This window comes from Ochlerotatus camptorhynchus, unplaced genomic scaffold (genome assembly GCF_037179485.1).
Source record: "Ochlerotatus camptorhynchus isolate MF236.1 unplaced genomic scaffold, CSIRO-AGI_Acam_v1.1 ptg000037l, whole genome shotgun sequence".
NCBI classification, from domain to species: Eukaryota; Metazoa; Arthropoda; class Insecta; order Diptera; family Culicidae; genus Ochlerotatus; species Ochlerotatus camptorhynchus.
This window is the reverse complement of record NW_027040528.1, coordinates 304,986-325,134: the sequence shown is the minus strand read 5'-3', so window position 1 is coordinate 325,134 and position 20,149 is coordinate 304,986. Positions and strand designations below refer to the sequence as shown.

Genomic DNA, 20,149 nt, shown 5'->3' with positions numbered 1-20,149 from the left:
AATGGAAAATTTACAATAAAAAAGGGGGGTTGTTAAGTATCTTAACAATGAAATTTTCGTGATTTTCCCATATATTTTTTTTTCAATAACATTATATATTATTGTTATTTTACTGTTGGTTGGCGAATTTATTGATTAAAAAAAATAACAGTGTACTTTAGAGTGTATGTGTTGGCTTGACAGATCTACTTTATCGACTTTAAAAATAAATAGAAAAAATAAAACATTGCCCCGGGAAGGGAAGGGGGTGGTATGTCTGTTACGGGTGGTCCTTTTTTTAATGGTTATGGATCGAGATTCGATCCGGAACTTGTGAGAAATGCAGGCCAACTCCCCTGCGCTCGATATCCCTAGGTCACGTCTCCTTGGTGGTTGAGCGTCGTTGATAAGTTAATGCATTCGACTGGAGAGAATCGCCCATGAAATATGCTTCCACCTGAGAGTTCCTTCCTGACATCTTCAAGTGGTGGAATTTTTTATTATTATTGTATGATTATTGACTGCACGGAAAAGGTCTCCATTAAGCTTTAGAGAGGGTCTAGGATAAGATATGAGCGGCCTAGTTTTGAGCCAAACGAACTGTCAAAGCCAGAGCCATACGAGCAGCGCCTATCTTAATTACATTGGCAGTGTTGCTGACCCTCTCATAGTCTGCATGCTTCAATCAGATTTATTTTTATTGTTCGTGAAGTAACCCACAATGAAAATACACCAATATTTAATGTAACAACAATTTTTATTGTAATAGAGTTGTTCATTATTGTTCATGATCGAATCATGTTAACAATATAATAAATGAAAAATACGATAAAAATCATTGTAACAACATTTTATTATGTACATTCATTGTACATCTAGGTAGCAGTTTTGCCTTTTCGGAAGAGTACAACATTATAACAATCATTTTTATTGTCGACAATAAATATTAATGTTAGAGCATTGTTTCCACTGAAAATTTCACTGTAATTTTTTTTTCGGGCGGTAGGTATAATTTCAAATTAGTATGAGCCTCTATTTCATCTTTCACAATTTTCCAGCTGATGATGTACGACGACGACTGAAAAACGTACGGTAGAGCACGGTAGAGACGACGACTGAAAAACGAATGGAATCAAAACAAAAGCAAAGGAAAAACAAAAACAAAAATCTTTTTCTTGGCTTATTGAGCTGCTCCCTGAAAGTTTGAACAAATTCCTCGACAAATTCAAGTGATACCAGATTTATTTTTCAAATTAATGACATTTATTAGGGCTACCAGATTGCATGATTTTACATTGTCCGGTCCAGTGTCTGTTTTTATCATTTACCATCACATGCAAGGAGTATCGCTTCAACCCAGTGTCGATGAATTGCGTTTGTTTTGAACATCTTCGTAGTTACGAAACGAGCGAAATGAACAAATGAGTTTATTATACATCAACGAATACGCGTTTGTTGATATTAACCAGTGCTCGATTATCAAACCCAAAATTGTCAAAATCAGAAGTGATCCTCAAAAGCAAAATAATCAACGACATTTTGGGCAAAATGATTATTTTGAATATTGTTGACCACACTGCCTAAATCATCGATATTATTATCAGTTCAGCTTGAAGCAATAATTTGCCGTCGACTTATGTCAAAAACCACGTTCTTCAGCGCTATATTTGTTTAAAATGAAAATAATCATTTGATCCTCAATATCATCCCGACCAAGATGAAAACGAATATCAATATTTACAACAACAGAGGCGATAATAAGAATCCAGCCACGAATGAAGAAAAACAAATGTTATTTTTGATACTCAGAGGTTGCCTAGATCAAGGGAATTTGTTTATATCAAAATTCAAATTCATGTAGGTAGTTGGTCTATCTGTTAAGGTTTTCTTCATTTTCAGCTAAATTGAGTGTAGAAAAAAGGATTTTTATCAGCACCCATTAATGAGTAAACCATAGTTTACCCATTAAATGAGGAGGGGCACTTTTAGCGGAAATGGGTATTTTTATACCCATTGATGGGTTTTCGCGAAACACCGTGTACAGTAGAAGTATGGACGTATGTCAAAAGTTGTTCCAATCGAACCGTCAAAATACACCGCTTTGCTCGATTGGAACAGCTTTTTTCAGGCTCTGAACCATTTGGTGGATTATTTTAACTTTTGGTTAAAATTTGACAGATGGAAAGTTATCGATGAACCCGAGCATGGTTATTTCTGACAAACAAGAAGTTAAATTTTGAAAACCGGTTGATCGACAGCACGGGGATTTTCGAACATAGAAAATATCTTTCGAAATGTCACTTTTCACCACGAGTTAAATTTAACTCGGCAAATGGTTCACAGCCTCAGTTTTGTGGCGACAGTCGTCCATACTTTAACTAGAGGGCTTTAGTAAATCCGACTAAAGCCAATGTCGGTACAATGCAGTCGAACTCGTTGCTTCTATTCCCCTTTTACCAAGTTTGCCGCTAGCTAAAGTTTCAAAAAGACCGCCCGTTTTCATTCACGAATCTCCATCAGGATCTCGTGTTTTGTTCGGTTAGTTTTCTCTGTTACGGTTCGGAGTGTGGGTATCAGCGCAGTGTCGTAAAAACAAAACGGTCCTTTCCTCGACGGAGCAACGAATCTGCTGATCCAGTAGAGCAAGCAACTCGTGTGTCGTGTACCAGCTCAGCATCTCCCTGTTCTCTTTTTGATGCATCGTCGAAATCTGAGATCCTTCTGCGTTCCTTCATTGCGCCGTTAGCTTGTTTCTTTTGTATTGCGCTTATATATAAAAACGGGTTTTGTTTAAATCGAATTGGGTTTTCGTATGTTGGTGAAGAAGAGCATAAAAAATATCCTACCTACATCGTTTATTTACGTTCAAGTTACTACGTCAGCCGCAAGGAAAGCGCAATGACTCCTCTGTAGTTCCAGTTTGTTGAACAAATATTGTCATTATTTAGTGTTGTAGGTAAAATACCTATATAATTTTGTGTTAATTGGCAAATTTGTGCTTAAAGTGCGTGAAAAGTTGTCTGGAAAAGCGTGCTAATCTAGTGACCCGAAGTGATTCAAAATCACTTTTTTCATGAGCTGACGGAAGATCGATGGTTCCCTTTCTGGTGAAGAAAAGAAAGTGAAAAAGTCGCAGAAATGGCCAGTAGCAACAACAACAACAACAATACGGCACCGGACACCCAATCGGCCACCCAGACCCAACATACCGTCGGATGGAGTCAGATTGAAAGCCAACCGGTGGAGAACATCATCTGGGGCCGGCTGTACGCGAAGAATCTCAAAATTAAAAGCCTCGGTACTAAAAACGCACTTCCACTCATTCCCAGAATTGCATCCTCCAGTTATGGTACATGATATGAGACTTTGAGTTAATATGCTAATTTAATCATGCACCTTGCGATTTACTAACAGCACTATTGGAATTAGGAAAAAAAAAAATATTTTATAAAATGTCTTATCTAAAATCGGTGATCATCTTTCGTTACAGATCTTTCCGCCGACGAGTTCAAGGCTGGCAGGAATGAGACGAATGATTTGTGTATCAGCAAGGATCACTTGCCGGATAAGATTTTGAGCAGAATCTCCAAAGTTCATTTTCAAATTCAAAAGGATACGGAGGATTTGCAGAGTCCCACCTACATAGTGGTAAGTTATGGCGTTTGATATATTAAATAATTAATTTTGGCTTTGTAATTTAATCGGTTATATAATACTAGCCATACACTTTAGGAGGGCTAACGCTATCCTAATTTAATGTTGGAGCCGATCAATTAAAAATATAAAGGGTGATACGGTCAAAATTTGGTCAAGGGTAAACGCGTGTAAATCGGTGAAATCGTTTATTTAAAAAATCAAATTAAATTTCTTTTTCAAGTTCAATTAGTATAAAATTCAGGAAAAATATTCAGTTAGGCTTCCGCTTTTCCAAATCCGAATTGCCGGGCCTTACGCTTGACCCCTGCCATCAGATTTTGTACAGCCACCTTGTCCACCTTCTTCGCCGCAGAAAGCCAGTTTGCCTTGAACTGCTGCTCGCCCTTAGCAGTTTTTTTGGTCTTCTTTAGGTTCCGCTTGACAATAGCCCAGTATTTCTCAATTGGGCGGAGCTCTGGCGTGTTGGGAGGGTTCTTGTCCTTGGGAACCACCTGCACGTTGTTGGCGGCGTACCACTCCATGGCCTTTTTACCGTAATGGCAAGATGCCAAATCCGGCCAAAACAGTACGGAACAACCGTGTTTCTTCAGGAAAGGCAGCAGACGTTTATTCAAACACTCTTTCACGTAAATTTCTTGGTTGACAGTCCCGGAAGCTATGAAAATGCTGCTTTTCAAGCCACAGGTACAGATGGCTTGCCAAACCAGATATTTCTTTGCGAACTTTGACAGTTTCATGTGCTTGAAAACATCTGCTACCTTTCCCCTTCCTTTTGCCGTATAAAACTCCTGTCCCGGAAGCTGCTTGTAGTCGGCTTTGACGTAGGTTTCGTCGTCCATTACCACGCAGTCAAACTTCGTCAGCATCGTCGTGTACAGCCTCCGGGATCGCGCTTTGGCCGTCGTATTTTGTTTATCATCGCGATTTGGAGTCACTACCTTCTTGTAAGTCGATAGTCCGGCTCGTTTTTTGGCTCGATGCACGGTTGTAGACGATACACCCAGCTTATTTGCGGCATCTCGGAGAGAGAGGTTAGGGTTTCGCTTGAAACTACCGGCAACTCTCTTTGTCGTCTCAGCGGCTTCCGGTTTTCGATTTCCCCCCGATCCAGACTTCCTGGCTGTCGACAAACGTTCCCCAAACACTTTAATTACATTTGTAACGGTTGATTTGGCAACTTTTAGCGATTTTGCCAACTTTGCGTGCGAGTAGCTCGGATTTTCGCGATGCGCGAGCAAAATTTTGATACGCTGCTCTTCTTGCTTGGACGGCATTTTGACAACTGAAGAGTGAATTCCAAAATCAAAATAGGAGCAACATTCTACACACACACACCTTCAAAATGAGGGGTGTTCAGGTTTTTTAAATGCAAAATTGAAAGAAATACGTCAAGTTGATATTGACCAAATTTTGACCGTATCACCCTTTATTATTATCACGCGGAGTCCCCTCCAACTTTTCGTGACGTTTTACATAATACATACGTTATAGACTACCATAATCTGTAGCACTACAAGTCCCATATGGATAAATAATTAAATCAAGAAGGGACGATTTAGTAGGGTTAATAACGGTTTAAACTCCTAGAGACCCTATAATAGACTCTTTGCTCCATCAATGTAGAGTGCGCTAGCCGATTTTGAGAGGAAATGTCACTGCAAACCCGGTACAGAAAACAAAATATTCCACGTGGATGATGATTTCAAGCACCTGCCCTGCGGTGGATAAATTAATCACGAAAGGTGGAAATAATTTCCTCTTCCTATGCTTCACGGTGAAAATGTCCATCCTCATCACGCTTTTGAGGTGGGCGCCGGCGCTGGTGGTGTAGTGGTAAGCGTGACTGCTTTCTAACACCCCAATGGGTCTGGGTTCAATCCCAGCCGAGGTCGGTGGGATTTTTCTGAGGCATAAAAATCTCTGGTCACGTTTTCCTTCGGAAAGGAAGTAAAGCCGTTGGTCCCGGCCCATGTGTGTTGTGAATAGGTGCGATATCCTACGCAGGTGTGGAAGCTGCCTTCCTGCACTTTCGGTTGCCGTCAATGGATGGCAATCGATGTCCGTCGGTGATTGGCACTAGATTGCGGAACAGAGACCGACACTAAATAAAGGAAAACAAGAAGATCACGCTTTTGAGGGTTCTCCTATTCACCGCCAGAGGCTGAGGCAATCGCTTTGTTTCTATTGGATTTGTCTATTCGAAGCATATGGGGTAGGTAAACAACTTACAACGCTAATTTTTTTGCACGTCAAACAACATCTTTTGGATTTTTTTTTTTTTAATTTCTTTAGAAAAACACCGTATTCCAAGGTGTCGGGGTGGCTAAAACCGATCTATATACGAAATGGTTTGTCACAGAATTCAAAGTCCTCTTCCGCCTTAAGAACATGACGCAATGAATTAATTGCGTATTACTTTATTTGCTTTCTATTGACTACTACCCACCGGTGGAAACTAACGATTTCAAATAAGCTCACTACTTGAATGGCCTATTGGTCCCAAGCAAATCGATTAATGTACCCCGTTCGTGGATTTTCCTTCGTTTCGAGGGATACATCGATTAGCTTGGGCCCGATGAGAGCACCAGAGCTGAGCCAAAAAGTTGAGCACGTTTCTTCGGGACCTACTAGTCTTAAACGCTGTCCAGACTCCAGGCGAGTAACAGAGGTGCCACAGTCGGAAAAAAAGTGTTAGTTTGTTTACTTAAATGAACCATGCCCATTTTGTTATGGCAAGTTTGCTATAAGAAATGCTCCTCGTGTTTATGAGCGAAATTCACATCAAAGATTGATTAATTGAGTAGGAAATCAGTTTGGCACGGGATTTGTGACCAGCATACCCCTTCCGGTCGTACGAAACAGGTCAAAAACAGTCCAAATCCGCAGATAAAAAAATTTGTTTTGAATTTCTGTATGGCAAAATAGTGAACTTTTCGTGAACATTAACGGCAAAGAACTCACCAACACTGGGAGACCGTGAGTTCCTGCCCACCTGTCATTTCCCATCTTGGTCCAGACCCGAGACGGCTAATACATAGGTGTAACAGTCGGAAGAAGTGTTAGTTTGTTTACTTAAATGAACCATGCCCATTTTGTTATGGCATGTTTGCTATAAGAAATGCGCCTCGTGTTTATTAGCGAATTTCACATCAAAGATTGATTAATTGAGTAGGAAATCAGTTTGGCACGGCATTTGTGACCAGCATACACCTTCCGGTAGTATGAAACAGGTCAAAAACTGTTCAAATCCGCAGATAAAATTTTTGTTTTGAATTTCTGTATAGCAAAATAGTGAACTTTTCGTGAACATTAACGGCAAAGAACTCACCAACACTGGGAGACTGTGAGTTCCTGCCCACCTGTCATAAAACCGTCTCGGTCCAGACCCGAGATGGAAAATGACAGGTGGGCAGGAACTCACAGTCTCCCAGTGTTGGTGAGTTCTTTGCCGTTAATGTTCATGAAAAGTTCACTATTTTGCTATACAGAAATTCAAAACAAAAATTTTTATCTGCGGATTTGAACAGTTTTTGACCTGTTTCATACTACCGGAAGATGTATGCTGGTCACAAATGCCGTGCCAAACTGATTTCCTAACAAACGTGGAAAGATGAACGCTCGTGATTAGGTAAAAAAAAAACACTATGGGTTGGAGTCCATGCAATGTCCGGTAGGTTAAAATCGCCAAGAGCAATAGCTTCGTCGGAAGGGCCTGCTTTGTCTGAAGCGAATAAAGAGGGATCGACAATGTGCGTCAATAAGCACCAAGTCACGGGTTCGATCTGTAGCGATGTACACTGCACAGAGAAGCAATTGACGATCACCAAGTTGAATAGCCACCCAGCGAATATTTCGAAACCAGCACCAAAGACATAGTTTGGAGTGGTTCGATAATTGAGCCATGTTTCGGTCAAAACTATAATATCGTAACAGTGATCCACGACGGCCAGATGATAATCTTCCACGAGGTCGTTCATACCGCCTACGTTCTGATAGTAAATCGTTATGTCCGACCTCCGCCATTTCGGGAAAAATGGAATGTTTAGCGTGTAGTTGCATTTGGGAGCTGATGGATGTCACTTGACGGAGGAAGGATGTTCGAGTAGGGCCGCTGGAAACCAAGATACTAGTGTGGAAGACCCCTTCTCCCATCTCAAACGCATGCCGGGACACTGCTGGTCGCTGGCAGGAGGGGCTCGACTGCGATGAGCGGAATACGGGTTTCCTCAGGGCAGACGGCAAGAATGCGTCCCGGAGAACGCGTCCCGGGATGTGATGGCTCCATGTTGCCGACTGGCAGATGTTTTAGGTAAGTTGAAGGCACTGGAATTATGATCATCAGGCAGTGAAAGTTCGCTATTAAGTATGTACTTGCCTAATATAGCAATCCACATCTAAACTCAGGGCCAGGACGACTTGGATGAACGCTGGCTGCAATAGGCGTGACTGATTTAGAGGAACTGGGGACTCCCAAAATGCTTTCTACGGTGCGTCCTGGTAGATAAGTAATTTGGCTCAAGAGATTTTCAGAAGGCGTCACCGAAATTTCGCTTAGGACCGGGGTCAGAATAAGCTGAGTATGGGAGAACTCAACACGCAACTTACTTACTTACTTAAGGGTCCTGTGTACCACCAGCGGTGCAAAGGGCCAACGTGAAAGACTTTCATCCTGGGCGGCTGCTCGCTTTTGCCTTGACCTGGGCCCAGGTCAGATTTCTATCGACTTGCTTAATTTCCTTATTGAGGCTCTGCCGCCATGAGCCCCTGGGTCTGCCTCTGCTGCGATGTCCTGCTGGATTCCAATCCAGCGCTTGGTTGCAGATTTCGTTTCCGCCCCGTCGAAGTGTGTGGCCGACCCACCTCCACTTTCACTCTCGAATTTCTGTTGCTATCGGCTTCTGATGACATCGACGATGGAGCTCGGCATTCGAGATCCAGTTGTGAGGCCACCAGGCACGAATTATATACCGCAGACATCGGTTGATGAAGACCTGCAGCTTTTGAGTGTTCTCCGCTGATACACACCACGTCTCGCTGGCGTATAACAACACAGATTTCACGTTCGAGTTGAAAATTCGGATTTTGGTGCGTTGACTTATCTGGTTGGATCTCCATACGTTTCGTAAACTCGCAAAGGCAGCCCTAGCCTTCTTGATTCGTGCACCTATGTCGCTCTTGGTCCCGCCGTCCGACGCTATTTGGCTGCCAAGATATTGGAAACTTTCGACCTTCTCCACTGCTTGCCCCGCTACCGTAAAGTTGGAAGGGTTGCCCGTGTTGATATCCAACGATTTGGTCTTGATGACGTTAAACGATAAACTTAAATCACAGAGGTACTTGCCTATGCAAGCATGATGGAAGATCCCCTTTCCAACACCAACTACAGGGCCGAGACGACTATGTTGACCGAAGGCGGTGGTAGACGGGATAGTGTTGGGGCGATAGGGGGCTTCCATCAGGCTTTCTACGGTGCGTCTATGGGGTATTGTTGATTCGTCAGATGAGGTGATTAAGGGGTGACTGTTATACTGGATGTACATAAAGCAGGGTGTCTACTACCTGAAAAAACCTGGAAAACCGGGAATTTACAGGGAATTTTATTTTTTTCTGGAAAAACCTGGAATATTCAGGGAATTTTGGTTCCACTCAGGGAATTTTCCAATTATCACTTCATTCGTAATTCAAAAGAAGTTTTTCGTTCAGTTTCTCGAAACGTTTCTTAAGGACACTGAACTTGACAAGCATCTGACAGCTAAGACAACGTGTGCGAACGAGACAAGTTCATTCAGCGAGTCTTGTCACGCTCGCTCTTCGCTGATTTGTATGTGGAGGATCAAAATCGTCGTAAAAAGGAAACAGCCGAAAAAGAGAGACTGGCAACCGTCAAAAGGAAGCATGCCAGACAGTAGGTCTGAGAGCCTACATAGAATTTTTTTGAGCTTCAGAGAGGGTCGAAGATCTACTGAGAAATTTGTTGAGCTTCAGGGTAGTTCGTAGATCTTGAGAACAGAATTACAAACAAATTAAAAGTTATTAACAGAAATTCATAAAAACAAAATCACAAGAGAGGTCGTAGATCTTCAGATAAATGTTCAAAGAAATTTTCAAAACTTCAAGCATGCAAAAATAATTTCAAATCAATTTATAAAACTATAAGCGAAATTTTGCAAATCTTCAGGGAAATTCGCATAGCTTCAGACAATTCCAAGAATCTACAGTGAAATATACAGTATTTCACAGAAGTTTGGAGATCCTCGAAACATTATTCAACATCAGAAAAGTTCGTAGATCTTCAGAACAAAGCTACAGAACTTTGAAAAAAATTACAGGACTTCTAAAAAATCACAAGAATCTCAGAAATGTTAATGAATCTTCAGTAAAAATTGCAGAACTTCATGGAAGTTCGGCGATTTAAAAAAAAATATTCACACGATTTCAGGAAAATTTGTAGATCTTAAGAGAGACATTTAAAACTTCAAAGAAGCTTAAATATTTTCAGATAAATTTTGACAACTTTAGGTAATCTTCAAGGAAATTTTTAAATCTTCAGGGTAACCCGAGAGGAATTTACAAAACATCAGAGAAGTTTGCAGATGTACTGAGAAATTTATTGAGTCTCAATTTTTTTTTGTAGGTCTTGGGAATAGAGCTACGGAGATTAAGACAACTTTACAGAAATTTAAACATATTTGCAGGAATTTGACAGAAAGTTTCACACTAATGTGAGATCTTCAGAACAATTCGTTAAATGTCAGAAAAACACCTCAATTCCAAAAACAAATCGCAGCGAAGTACAAAAGTACAATATTTTGCAGAACTCCATGGAAGTCGGAAATAGATAAATCTAAAGAACTTCAGAGAAGTCCGTAGACCTTAAGAGAAATCCGTAGACCTTAAGAGAAGTCTGTAGAACGTCAGAAAGTTCGTACGTTTTTAGAAAAAAATTGCAAAACTTCAGCAAAACTCACAGATTTTCGGGAAAGTTCACCGATCTTTAGATCAAGAATCCACAAAGAAATTTAAAAAACTTTAGAAAAGTTCGGAGATCTACTGTGAAATTTATTGAACTTCAAGGCAGTTCGTAGATCTTAAGAGCAGAAATACAGTACTTCAGAAAACATTACAGAATTTGAAATAAATTTTAGGAACTTCAGAAAAGTTCTGAGGGTAGATCGTAAATCTACTCAAAAATTAGCAGATGTTTAAATAAATTTTCAGAATTTTACTGCGGTTCTTGGATTTTGAAAGACATTTACAGAACTTCAGGTAAGTTCGCTGATCTTTAGAGATATTTGCACAGCTTCAGAAAAATTAGAAAATCTTCAGAATACTTCCTAAAACTTCCGGAAAGCTCAAAAATTTCTAGATTATCTTTTAATTCTTTAGAAAATTGTATAGATGTTCAGAGATATTTGCAGATATTCATTGAATCATAAAAATCTGCAGAGAAAATTACAGAACTTTCGAGAAGTTTGTAGATTATTAGAAATTTTGTGAACATCAGAGATAATTGTTGATCTTCAAGGATCTTAAATCGTCAGGGATTTAGGAACTTTGTAGATTTTTAGGAAAATTTGCAGAACTTCTGAAGAACACACAGAACTTCAAAGAAATCCGTAGAACTACCGAGACATTTGCAGATTGTCAGGAAAGATTGTTGATCTTTAAAGAAGTTTTACCGGAGAACAGAAACAAAATTTCAGGGACGTCAGAAAGACCTTGCAGAATTGAGTTGTTAACATAAATTTTCAGAATTCAAGGAATCATGTATATCTAGTGAGAACTTTTCCCACTAGCTTGTCTAAAGTTGGTATCGACATCCTGGCGAAGTTTTGAAATCCATTTTCATCTTCATATCGCAGCTCTTGATGGACAAGATGAGCCAGATCCCTGCCGGTGTTCCTCCTGAGTAACCATTTCCTGCTCCACAAAGTTCACCTTCTCTTTCTAATTTTATTTAAAATAATAAAAGCAAATACGTCTGCCGAAACTAGAGCAATGTTCCGGTAATTCATGATGGAAGTATTTACTTTTGATTCCTGATACAGTTTTGTTTTGAAATCTAAATTGACAGTTCTTTCGACATGTGCAAGCAGTGTATATATTAAACAACCTATGTGCATCTGTTCTGCTGTAATATGCAATAACTTTTTTGCTGTGCCGACTTATAAGTACCAACGCCCAAGTTTGAACAATCGAAAATAACATAAATCAATAAGTACATAAAAGGGATTCCAGATGGATAAATAGATAAAATAATAATGTGTATAATTTGTATGCACGTGGAATTTTTTTCATCCGACCTGGAAAAACCTGGAAAACTCAGGGAATTTGATTCCTTTGATTGAGTAGACACCCTGATAAAGGGACTGGCATATCGAGAGGCGCTGGTTTCCCAAACGGTGTGCCCGTTCGAGAGCCACCAGGAATATTCTCTGGAACGGCAGGGAGTGCTGGGATATCAGGAGGTAGCCATACATTGTATTTCACCTAAGTATCCTCGAATTCTCTGTACACAATCCCCTGTGGCCAAGTTTCAGGGTTCAAAGCGTTTTCTTTTAGTTCCATTGGGACGCCGACCATGTAGGAGATGAAGTTCATCGATTGTGGATCGGTGCTTTTTTTCACTAAGGAGACGACTTTAACTGGTTCAGTCGTTCGCAGTCCATCACGAACAAGTTTCTCAACCACATCCCTTTTAACACTGGGGTGAAACCGGGAAAGGTAAACCCAAAACAGGTTTGATGGTGCATTGACAGCGAGTGTATCGCTAGTTCCAGTGACTCTTGTTCCACTAACTTCAGTGAAGTGTCTTTGTTTATTTGGTTCTACATCAACAGACTGGGTTTAGTCCTAATGATGGATTAAGCAATACTAGGAAATACAATATAGTCAAGAAGTAACAAGCTGCAAAGGCCGTGAAGTCCAACTTAATTCCTAATTATTCAAAATATATCACGGAATCTCTGAGTGAAAATCAAATAAGGAAGCAACACGATTGAAACCCCTTTGTAGCCTATTGATAGCACCCTACGAACTATAGTTTGTACGACGAAAAGGTATCCTCAGCATTGCGTTGTTACGGAGTGCTCGTGGTTGAACGTTAAAGTCGATTTGTTGTAGAATAGAAGGACAATCGATTCTGCCCTGTAGAATGTCTGCCACAAACAGGGCTCTTGTCTTATCTCTTCGACTCCATAAAGGATCCAGGTGAATTAACTGGCACCGACTTCGTAGCTTGAAAGGCGATGAGGATCCCTCCAAGGCAATCGTCGAAGGACAAACCAGATGAATCATCGTTGTACTCTTTGTACACTGTTTTGGTAATTGGGATTCCATTCAGGGCAGCAGTATTCTAACACCGACCCGACGAGGGAGCAGTGAAGCGACTTCAAGTAGATGTCCGTGAAACTTTTAGCTATCCTGAAAATGAAGCCGAGCGTTCTGGATGCCTTGTCGATCACATACGAGATATGCTGGCTGTATGTGAGTTGACAATCTAAGATGACTCCCAGATCCTTAATGTGATTCACACGATGTACGTCAACGTTTTCTAGGATATAACTGAATGTAATTGGATGTTTCTTCCGTGAGAACGTGATTACTGAACATTTTGTTGGATTTACAACCATGCGGTTCAGTTGGCACCAATCAGCAAAAGCGTTGAGTTGGAGTTGGAGAAGATGGTAGTCAGCTATGGCTCGGATTCGGAGATAAATTTTCATGTCGTCTGCGAACGACAGTCGTGAACCGTCGAGGACGAAATTGACGTCATTGAAATACACAAGAATTATCAACGGGCCGCGGAATATCCGAAGTGGCAGGGAACGAAGGAGATCGGCAGTCGTCGATTGCGACTTCCAACTGAAGATCAGATAGATAGGATGCGAACCATCGTAGTAGACTGCCGTTTATACCGAGCCTATCCAGTTTGGCGCTCGCTATAGGATGGTTCAACTAGTCGAAGGCGGCTGATAGGTCAGTGTAGATGACATCTGTTTGCATATGGTCTGTCATACTCTCCGATGTACGAGGTGAGACACAGAAAGTTGGAAGTAGTCGACCGCCCTGCCATGAAACCATGCTGGTCTTCGCTCAAGTGCTGCTTGAAGTGAGAGACTGATGGTTCCATAGCGACCAACTCGAACAGTTTAGATATGGCACACAACAATGTGATGCCGCGATAGTTGTCGATGTTTCTTTTGCATCCCTTCTTATGCACTGGAAACATCTCAGCTGATTTCCAGCAGGAAGACAACACCCCACTGGAAAGGGACATTTCGCACAGAAGACAGAGAGGAGCCATCAGGCTATCGATGTGTTGCTTGAGAAAGACGGAAGGAACTCCGTCAGGTAAAGGCTTAAATGAAGACTTCAGTTGCGAAGCCGCCCTAGTTATCATAGCGAGGTCGATGTTGATAGCTGCCAAAGATTCACCAGACATTGGAACATTACTGGCTGCTAGAGAAACGTTCTCGTCAGGTAGGTTCTCATCCGAGAATACACTCGCAAACTTGGTTGAGAACAGACGGCAAATGTCCTGAGGGGATGAAGCTTCTTCGCCGTTCAGTGCCATAGTCGATGGAAGGCCAGACTCCTTTCGTTGCTCATTCACATAATTCCAAAAAGTTTTCGGGTGATGTCGAAGCTTCCGTTGAACATCTCTTTCATAACGCCGATAACATTGGCGACTCGTTCGTTGATACGCATGACTGATCCTTGCATAATGGTCCTTGAGTTGTAGGCTGTGGTGCTTGGTGTATTTTTTTAGCGCGGCTCTTTTGGAAGACTTTAACATACGGAGTTGACCTGTTTGCCAAGGATGATGATTGCCTTGTTTAGGAACTTTTTTCGGAACGTGTCGCGTAATGACGTAAGTCAAAATATGCGAGAGCGTTTGGGCAGCTGCATTAACATCGGCAGGGACGAGTATCCTGTGCCAGTCCAAATTCGAAAGAAGCTCCTCGATACTGTCGTGGTCAGCATTTCGGAAATCGTAGGAGACCTCTAGGGGGTGGAGTGACCTCAGGAATTTGGTTGCCTTCAAGTGCAATGACTAAAGGAGGATGGTGTGGAACAATCTTTATCAATGGAGAAACAGCCCTAGACAAATGCGGAGCTGTATCCTGAGCGTTGACGAAGCAAAGGTCTAAGCTACGATTGTTCTCATTAACCACGTGGTTGATTTGCGTCAGAGTGGCGATACTGTAATGATCTGAAAGGCTTACAACTCCAGAGTGAAATGTAGAACGGTCGTGGTCCGGATACAGGAATCCACCGTAAGATGATCGCCAAGAAATTGCCGGTAGATTGAATTCGCCAAAGATTATCATCTCATCAGCAGCTGTAGCGATCTGTAGCGTTACTATCAAAACAAACAAGTTCAAAATGGCGGCAGTTGCCACTACAGTAAGAATGCGCAACAGTGGTATCGCGATAATGGAGTAGACGTCATTAAGAAGGGGATGAGAACCCCCCATACTGCCCGGATTTCCGCCAAATCGAAATGTATTGAGGTATTATCAATGTTAAACTGAAGAAGAGTGGAAAAATGGCTGAGGATGCTATTTCACTGGCCAGATACTGCAAAAAAAGCAGCCAAAATGTAGCCAAACTGATTGTGAGATACATCCGATTGAAGGCGTACCGATTCTGGTGAAAATGTAAATTTCTATTTAAATTCTCAGCATAATGGTGTACAAAATTGATGTTAAATTATGTTAATATGTTGCGTTTTTTTTAGAAAACCATTCCAATGGATGCTAAGGCTAATAAGATCCTGAAAGAGTTTAAACAAATATTGCACGATGGGTACAAAAAGTGCGAAAAACCTGTTTTGTCATACTGTCCACAATTTAGAAGACGAGCAAAATCTAAGATCATAAAAGTACCTAAAAGATTTATTTTTACTTATTTTTGTGAAGTTTACTTTTTAAAGGACATGACATGAATAATTTAATTGAAGAACACTTTTTCAATTGAAATGTTTTTTTTTATGGATTTGAAAAGAAAAATTTGTCTACAACTTATTTTCGATACAGTGCTTATGATGGCCGTTACACAAAAGGCCGAAAATTGTAATCTTATAGCACAGACAAACAGACATAACACATTGAATATTTCTCAATGTAAAACATCGTCGCTGAAACATTACCGCCATCTGTTGAGTACACTGTGGTGGATAATACGCTGAACAGATAGCGGTAGTGAGTAAACGTCAAATGCAAGGGAATTTATTATGTGCGCCACAGGTGGCGGTACTGCCAACTACGATACTTTTTAATTGACCGTTAAATGCTTGTTCGATGAACAACTTGTGCGTGTTATGTTTGTTTGTCTATGTTCATACTTTCTTCTGTCTCCATCTTGATCTTACAAACTTACACAAAGAAAATTTACACACCATACAACAATGTAACATTTACGTGAATTTCACGTAGCCTTCACCCGCATGATCCATCATGCTTATAGTCCGCCAATTGAAACTATGAGTAGTCCAAATAATATGATCCTGCAATCGGCTATTTCATTTTTCAATTATTAAAAATTAAGATTATTTTTTGAATTCCAATGAAAAATAAAAACTAGGCTGTTTGGCATCCCAAATTTTCCAACATTGGTGAATGCTCATACCACAGACAAACAGACATAACTCATTGAATATTTCTCACTGTAAAACATCGTCGCTAAAACATTACCGCCATCTGTTGAGTACACTGTGGTGGACACTACGCTGAACAGATGGCGGTAGTGTGGAAACGTCAAACGCAAGGGAATTGACTATACACGCCACAGGTGGCGGTACTACCAACTTCTATACTTTTAAATTGTCCGTTAAATGCTTGTTCGATGAACAACTTGCGAGCGTTATGTCTGTTTGTCTATGTTCATACTTTCTTCTGTCTCCATCTTGTTCTTACAAACTTACGCAAAGAAAATTTACACACCAAACGACAATGTAACATTTACGTGAATTTCACGTAGCCTTCACCAGCATGACACACGGACTCGACCAGTAAATCCAGTAAATTTCATAACCATGCCGTTGAATTTTATGTGTAGCATGTAAATCCTATTAGATTCTTGTTTTTATGAAGTCACCTGTATTTTCAGATACAATCTACGTTTATCATTGGTTCAGTGTACTGATGATAATGGGAAGGAAACCCAATAATGTCTGAATTGCCGCTCTAGGAAGCCCACGCCACTTTTACATTGAAAAATTTCTGGAAATTGGTATGGTAATTCTAACTGCGTTTCATTTCTATTTACCGACAATAGGACAAATCTCGTAACGGTACATTCGTCAACGGGCACCTGATTGGAATTGAGAAGAAAATGATCCTGAAGGATGACGACGTAATAGCCCTGTCGCACCCGACCTACAAGGCACTGGTATACAAAGATATGACCCCCAGTGAAGCCAAAGGCCTTCCGAAGGAAATCCGAAGCACGTACTACTTTGGCAAGAAGCTCGGTTCCGGTGCTTGTGGTGTGGTACACCTGGTGTATGACACCAAAACGTGTACACCGTACGCCATGAAGCATGTGGTCAAAAATCTCCTAGCGGAGTGCAGCAAGCCAAAGATTCTCAACGATCCCCAGCGGGTGATGAACGAGGTCAACATCATGAAGAACCTTGAACATGTAAGTGTACTATTGGCGAACAGACAGGTGCGCTTCTAACGGTTTTTTCTTTGTTTTCATTTGCAGCCTTGTGTCATAAAAATGCACGACATCGTGAACAAGGCGGATTCCGTGTTCATGGTGCTCGAGTTTATGAAGGGTGGGGATCTGCTCAATCGGATCATCCAGAATAAGTACCTGCCGGAGAGAACGTGTAAGCTGTTCTTCCTACAGATATGCCACGCCGTTAAATATCTGCACGCCAAAGGTAAGATTTTTCTGGATTAGATCGATGGGCATTGATTGTATCACTAGACGAATGTGGAAGAAAACGCAAAAAACAACAACATGAAAATGGTGTAGAATTGTAGGCTTTTAATTTAGCATCGAAAGGTAGCTGTTTACAAGTAAATAGACCTCTGCTCAGGTAGAATATTCCTACCTGTAAAGTTAAATGATTTACGGTTTCGTTTTTGCAAACCTGTTTTCCTATGAACGAACAGCAGTAATCGAAAGGTTTCCTTTGCATCCGGATTCTAAGACTAGATTCTCTTCTTGTTTTTATTCTTTGTACCATCTGGCGGAAATGAAAGACAATTTTCCGTTAGTAATTGCACATCAAGGAGATTTTAGATGATTGCGATTGTTTAGCCTCAGTTTTCAATTAAATAGAATAACATGTCCCATATTTCCCACGCAGACATCACCCACCGAGACCTGAAACCAGACAATATCCTGCTGGAAAATGACGACGAAGAAACCCTGCTGAAGGTTTCCGACTTTGGTTTGAGCAAGTTCGTCCAGAAAGACTCCGTCATGCGAACGCTGTGCGGAACTCCGCTCTACGTGGCCCCAGAGGTGCTCTTGACCGGTGGGCGTGGTTCCTACACACGCAAGGTAGACATCTGGAGCTTGGGAGTGGTGCTATTCACGATGCTAAGTGGAACACTGCCCTTCTCGGACGAATACGGAAGTCCGGCCACCGAGCAGATCAAGCGTGGCAGATTTTCGTTCCGACATCGCTCGTGGAAGTCGGTTTCGGCCCCGGCAAAAAAGCTTATCTTCGAAATATTGACCGTCGATCCGAACACCCGACCGGCGATCGATGACATTCTCAATAGCACCTGGTTGCGCGATGCAGAAGTCATTCGCAAAGCGGAGAAGCTGATGAATGTACGGCTGTCCGGTACCAAGAAGCCATCCACTTCCGATATTGAGAACAACAACGAGAAGATCTTTATCGAACCTCCTAAGAAGCGGCAGCGTACCAAGTGACTAGGTTCCGGTGGAAGGGATTCATCGGTCGATGGAGGAGGAGGCCCGGTTCGTGTGCAGTTTAGAAAAGTAGTGAAGCTGGAACTGAGCTTTCGTTAGGTGGCGAACCGGGCGTGGTAAACATAAACGGAGAGAAAATCAGTAAGTAATTAGTGAGAGCGAAAAAACGATAAGGAGCCACTTTGAGCGATTGTGATCCTTGTATTTTTTTCTCAATTGATATTGCAATGGAGCTGATAATGTAGTTTTTTTTTACGCGTACCCTTGACTACAAGGGAATCGGTTCGTGCTCTCTTCTATGTTTATATTTGATACCTAGATGTATTTGTACAACATTCAAACATGTTTTCGTTTCGATGAGTAGGGTTGCCGGTAGAAGTTAAACTTTGCTCCACGACTCGGACTATGATGCGAGTTGCAAAAGAGCTGCCTATAATGCATTTTCCAGCGGCCACCGTTGGGAAAACTATTTTACTGCATGTTTTGGGAAAAATGTTTAACCTTTATTGAGTTTGCAAAAGTAGACACTATTTTAATAATGTAAATAAGTGCTTCTAACTGCCTTTTGAAACCGTCTGCTTCCAAAAACTGACAACGAATGAATCATTCTAAGCCAGAAGCGAAAACATGTTTACAAGGTCTGATTATTTCCGTTAAAAAACTGTGTTCTATTGATCGTAAACTGCTTTTCTTTTGTACACACCTCGTTCATCAATCACCTTACTGTACTTTTTTTTGTAACCAATACAAACTACTCAAGAAATACAAAAAACTCCTATAAACTAAATTCACTACCATCACGAAACCACTTAAGGCGGTCTGCTTAGGAATGAAACAGATCACGTTATGATAAGTACAAAATTCCTATTATTAATTAAATACGATCCATTGTCGAACTACGTAATACCATGCCATATGTACCTCTAGTGCAAGTAATTCGATGTAAACCATCGCGTGGTCTAGTGATTTGAGTATTAAATACCTAGATAAGAGAAACTAAAGATAGTTGTTAAAGTTTTACAGACATTTTTTGCAAGAAAAATAGATTAAACAAAATCATTTTGTTGAAGTTCCAAAGAGTTCGCTGAATTTGGATGACTGCCCTGATAGAATTGAACTCAAACAATCAAAAGCGAAACTACCTATAACTCATTCACCTAAAGAGCTTGCTTACATTCTTATATAATACTACGTTAGCATCTCGTTTAATAAAGCTACATTTTAAATAAAATCATGAGCACACTTTCACACATAGCTCAAACATTTTGGTATTGTGAAACGGCGGTTCCTCAAGGCCAGACGAAGCTATATTGTAATCCGGAGTGCCAGAAAGCATTTGAGCAGTCAGTCAGTCTCCCCCCCCCCGCCAATCTTATACTCACACGCTACGGGATGAGTACAGGTATCATTGCCGAAAATCGGTCGGTTTATCGATAAAATAGTTTGGGGAGTTTTCTTACGCTGGCCGATGAGATCCTACGAGGTGGAAACATGGGTGGAAAGCCGTTTCTACGACAGGAATTTGTTGAGACTCAGAAAATCATCACCACGAATGCCAGATTCGTGGGCAAGAGACAACAATCCGTTAACTTTTTAAACCGGCGATTGCATT

At 41.1% G+C, this 20,149-nt stretch overlaps 1 protein-coding gene across 2 annotated transcripts; it reads left to right on the top strand.

Annotated features, from left to right (window-relative positions):
• The first annotated feature begins 2,519 nt into the window (after positions 1–2,519).
• lok (ovarian-specific serine/threonine-protein kinase loki) lies at positions 2,520–19,677 on the top strand. Of its 2 annotated transcripts, none has more exons than XM_065233293.1 (5): positions 2,520–3,328; positions 3,470–3,627; positions 16,918–17,283; positions 17,350–17,530; positions 17,963–19,677. In XM_065233293.1, the coding sequence occupies exons 1-5, from the start codon at positions 3,118–3,120 to the stop codon at positions 18,535–18,537; spliced, it is 1,491 nt and encodes a 496-aa protein (XP_065089365.1). In that variant the 5' UTR covers positions 2,520–3,117; the 3' UTR covers positions 18,538–19,677. The 2 variants fall into 2 exon arrangements, with proteins under 2 accessions (XP_065089365.1, XP_065089370.1); XM_065233298.1 differs by having other exon boundaries at positions 2,521–3,277.
• Positions 19,678–20,149: the final 472 nt, after the last annotated feature.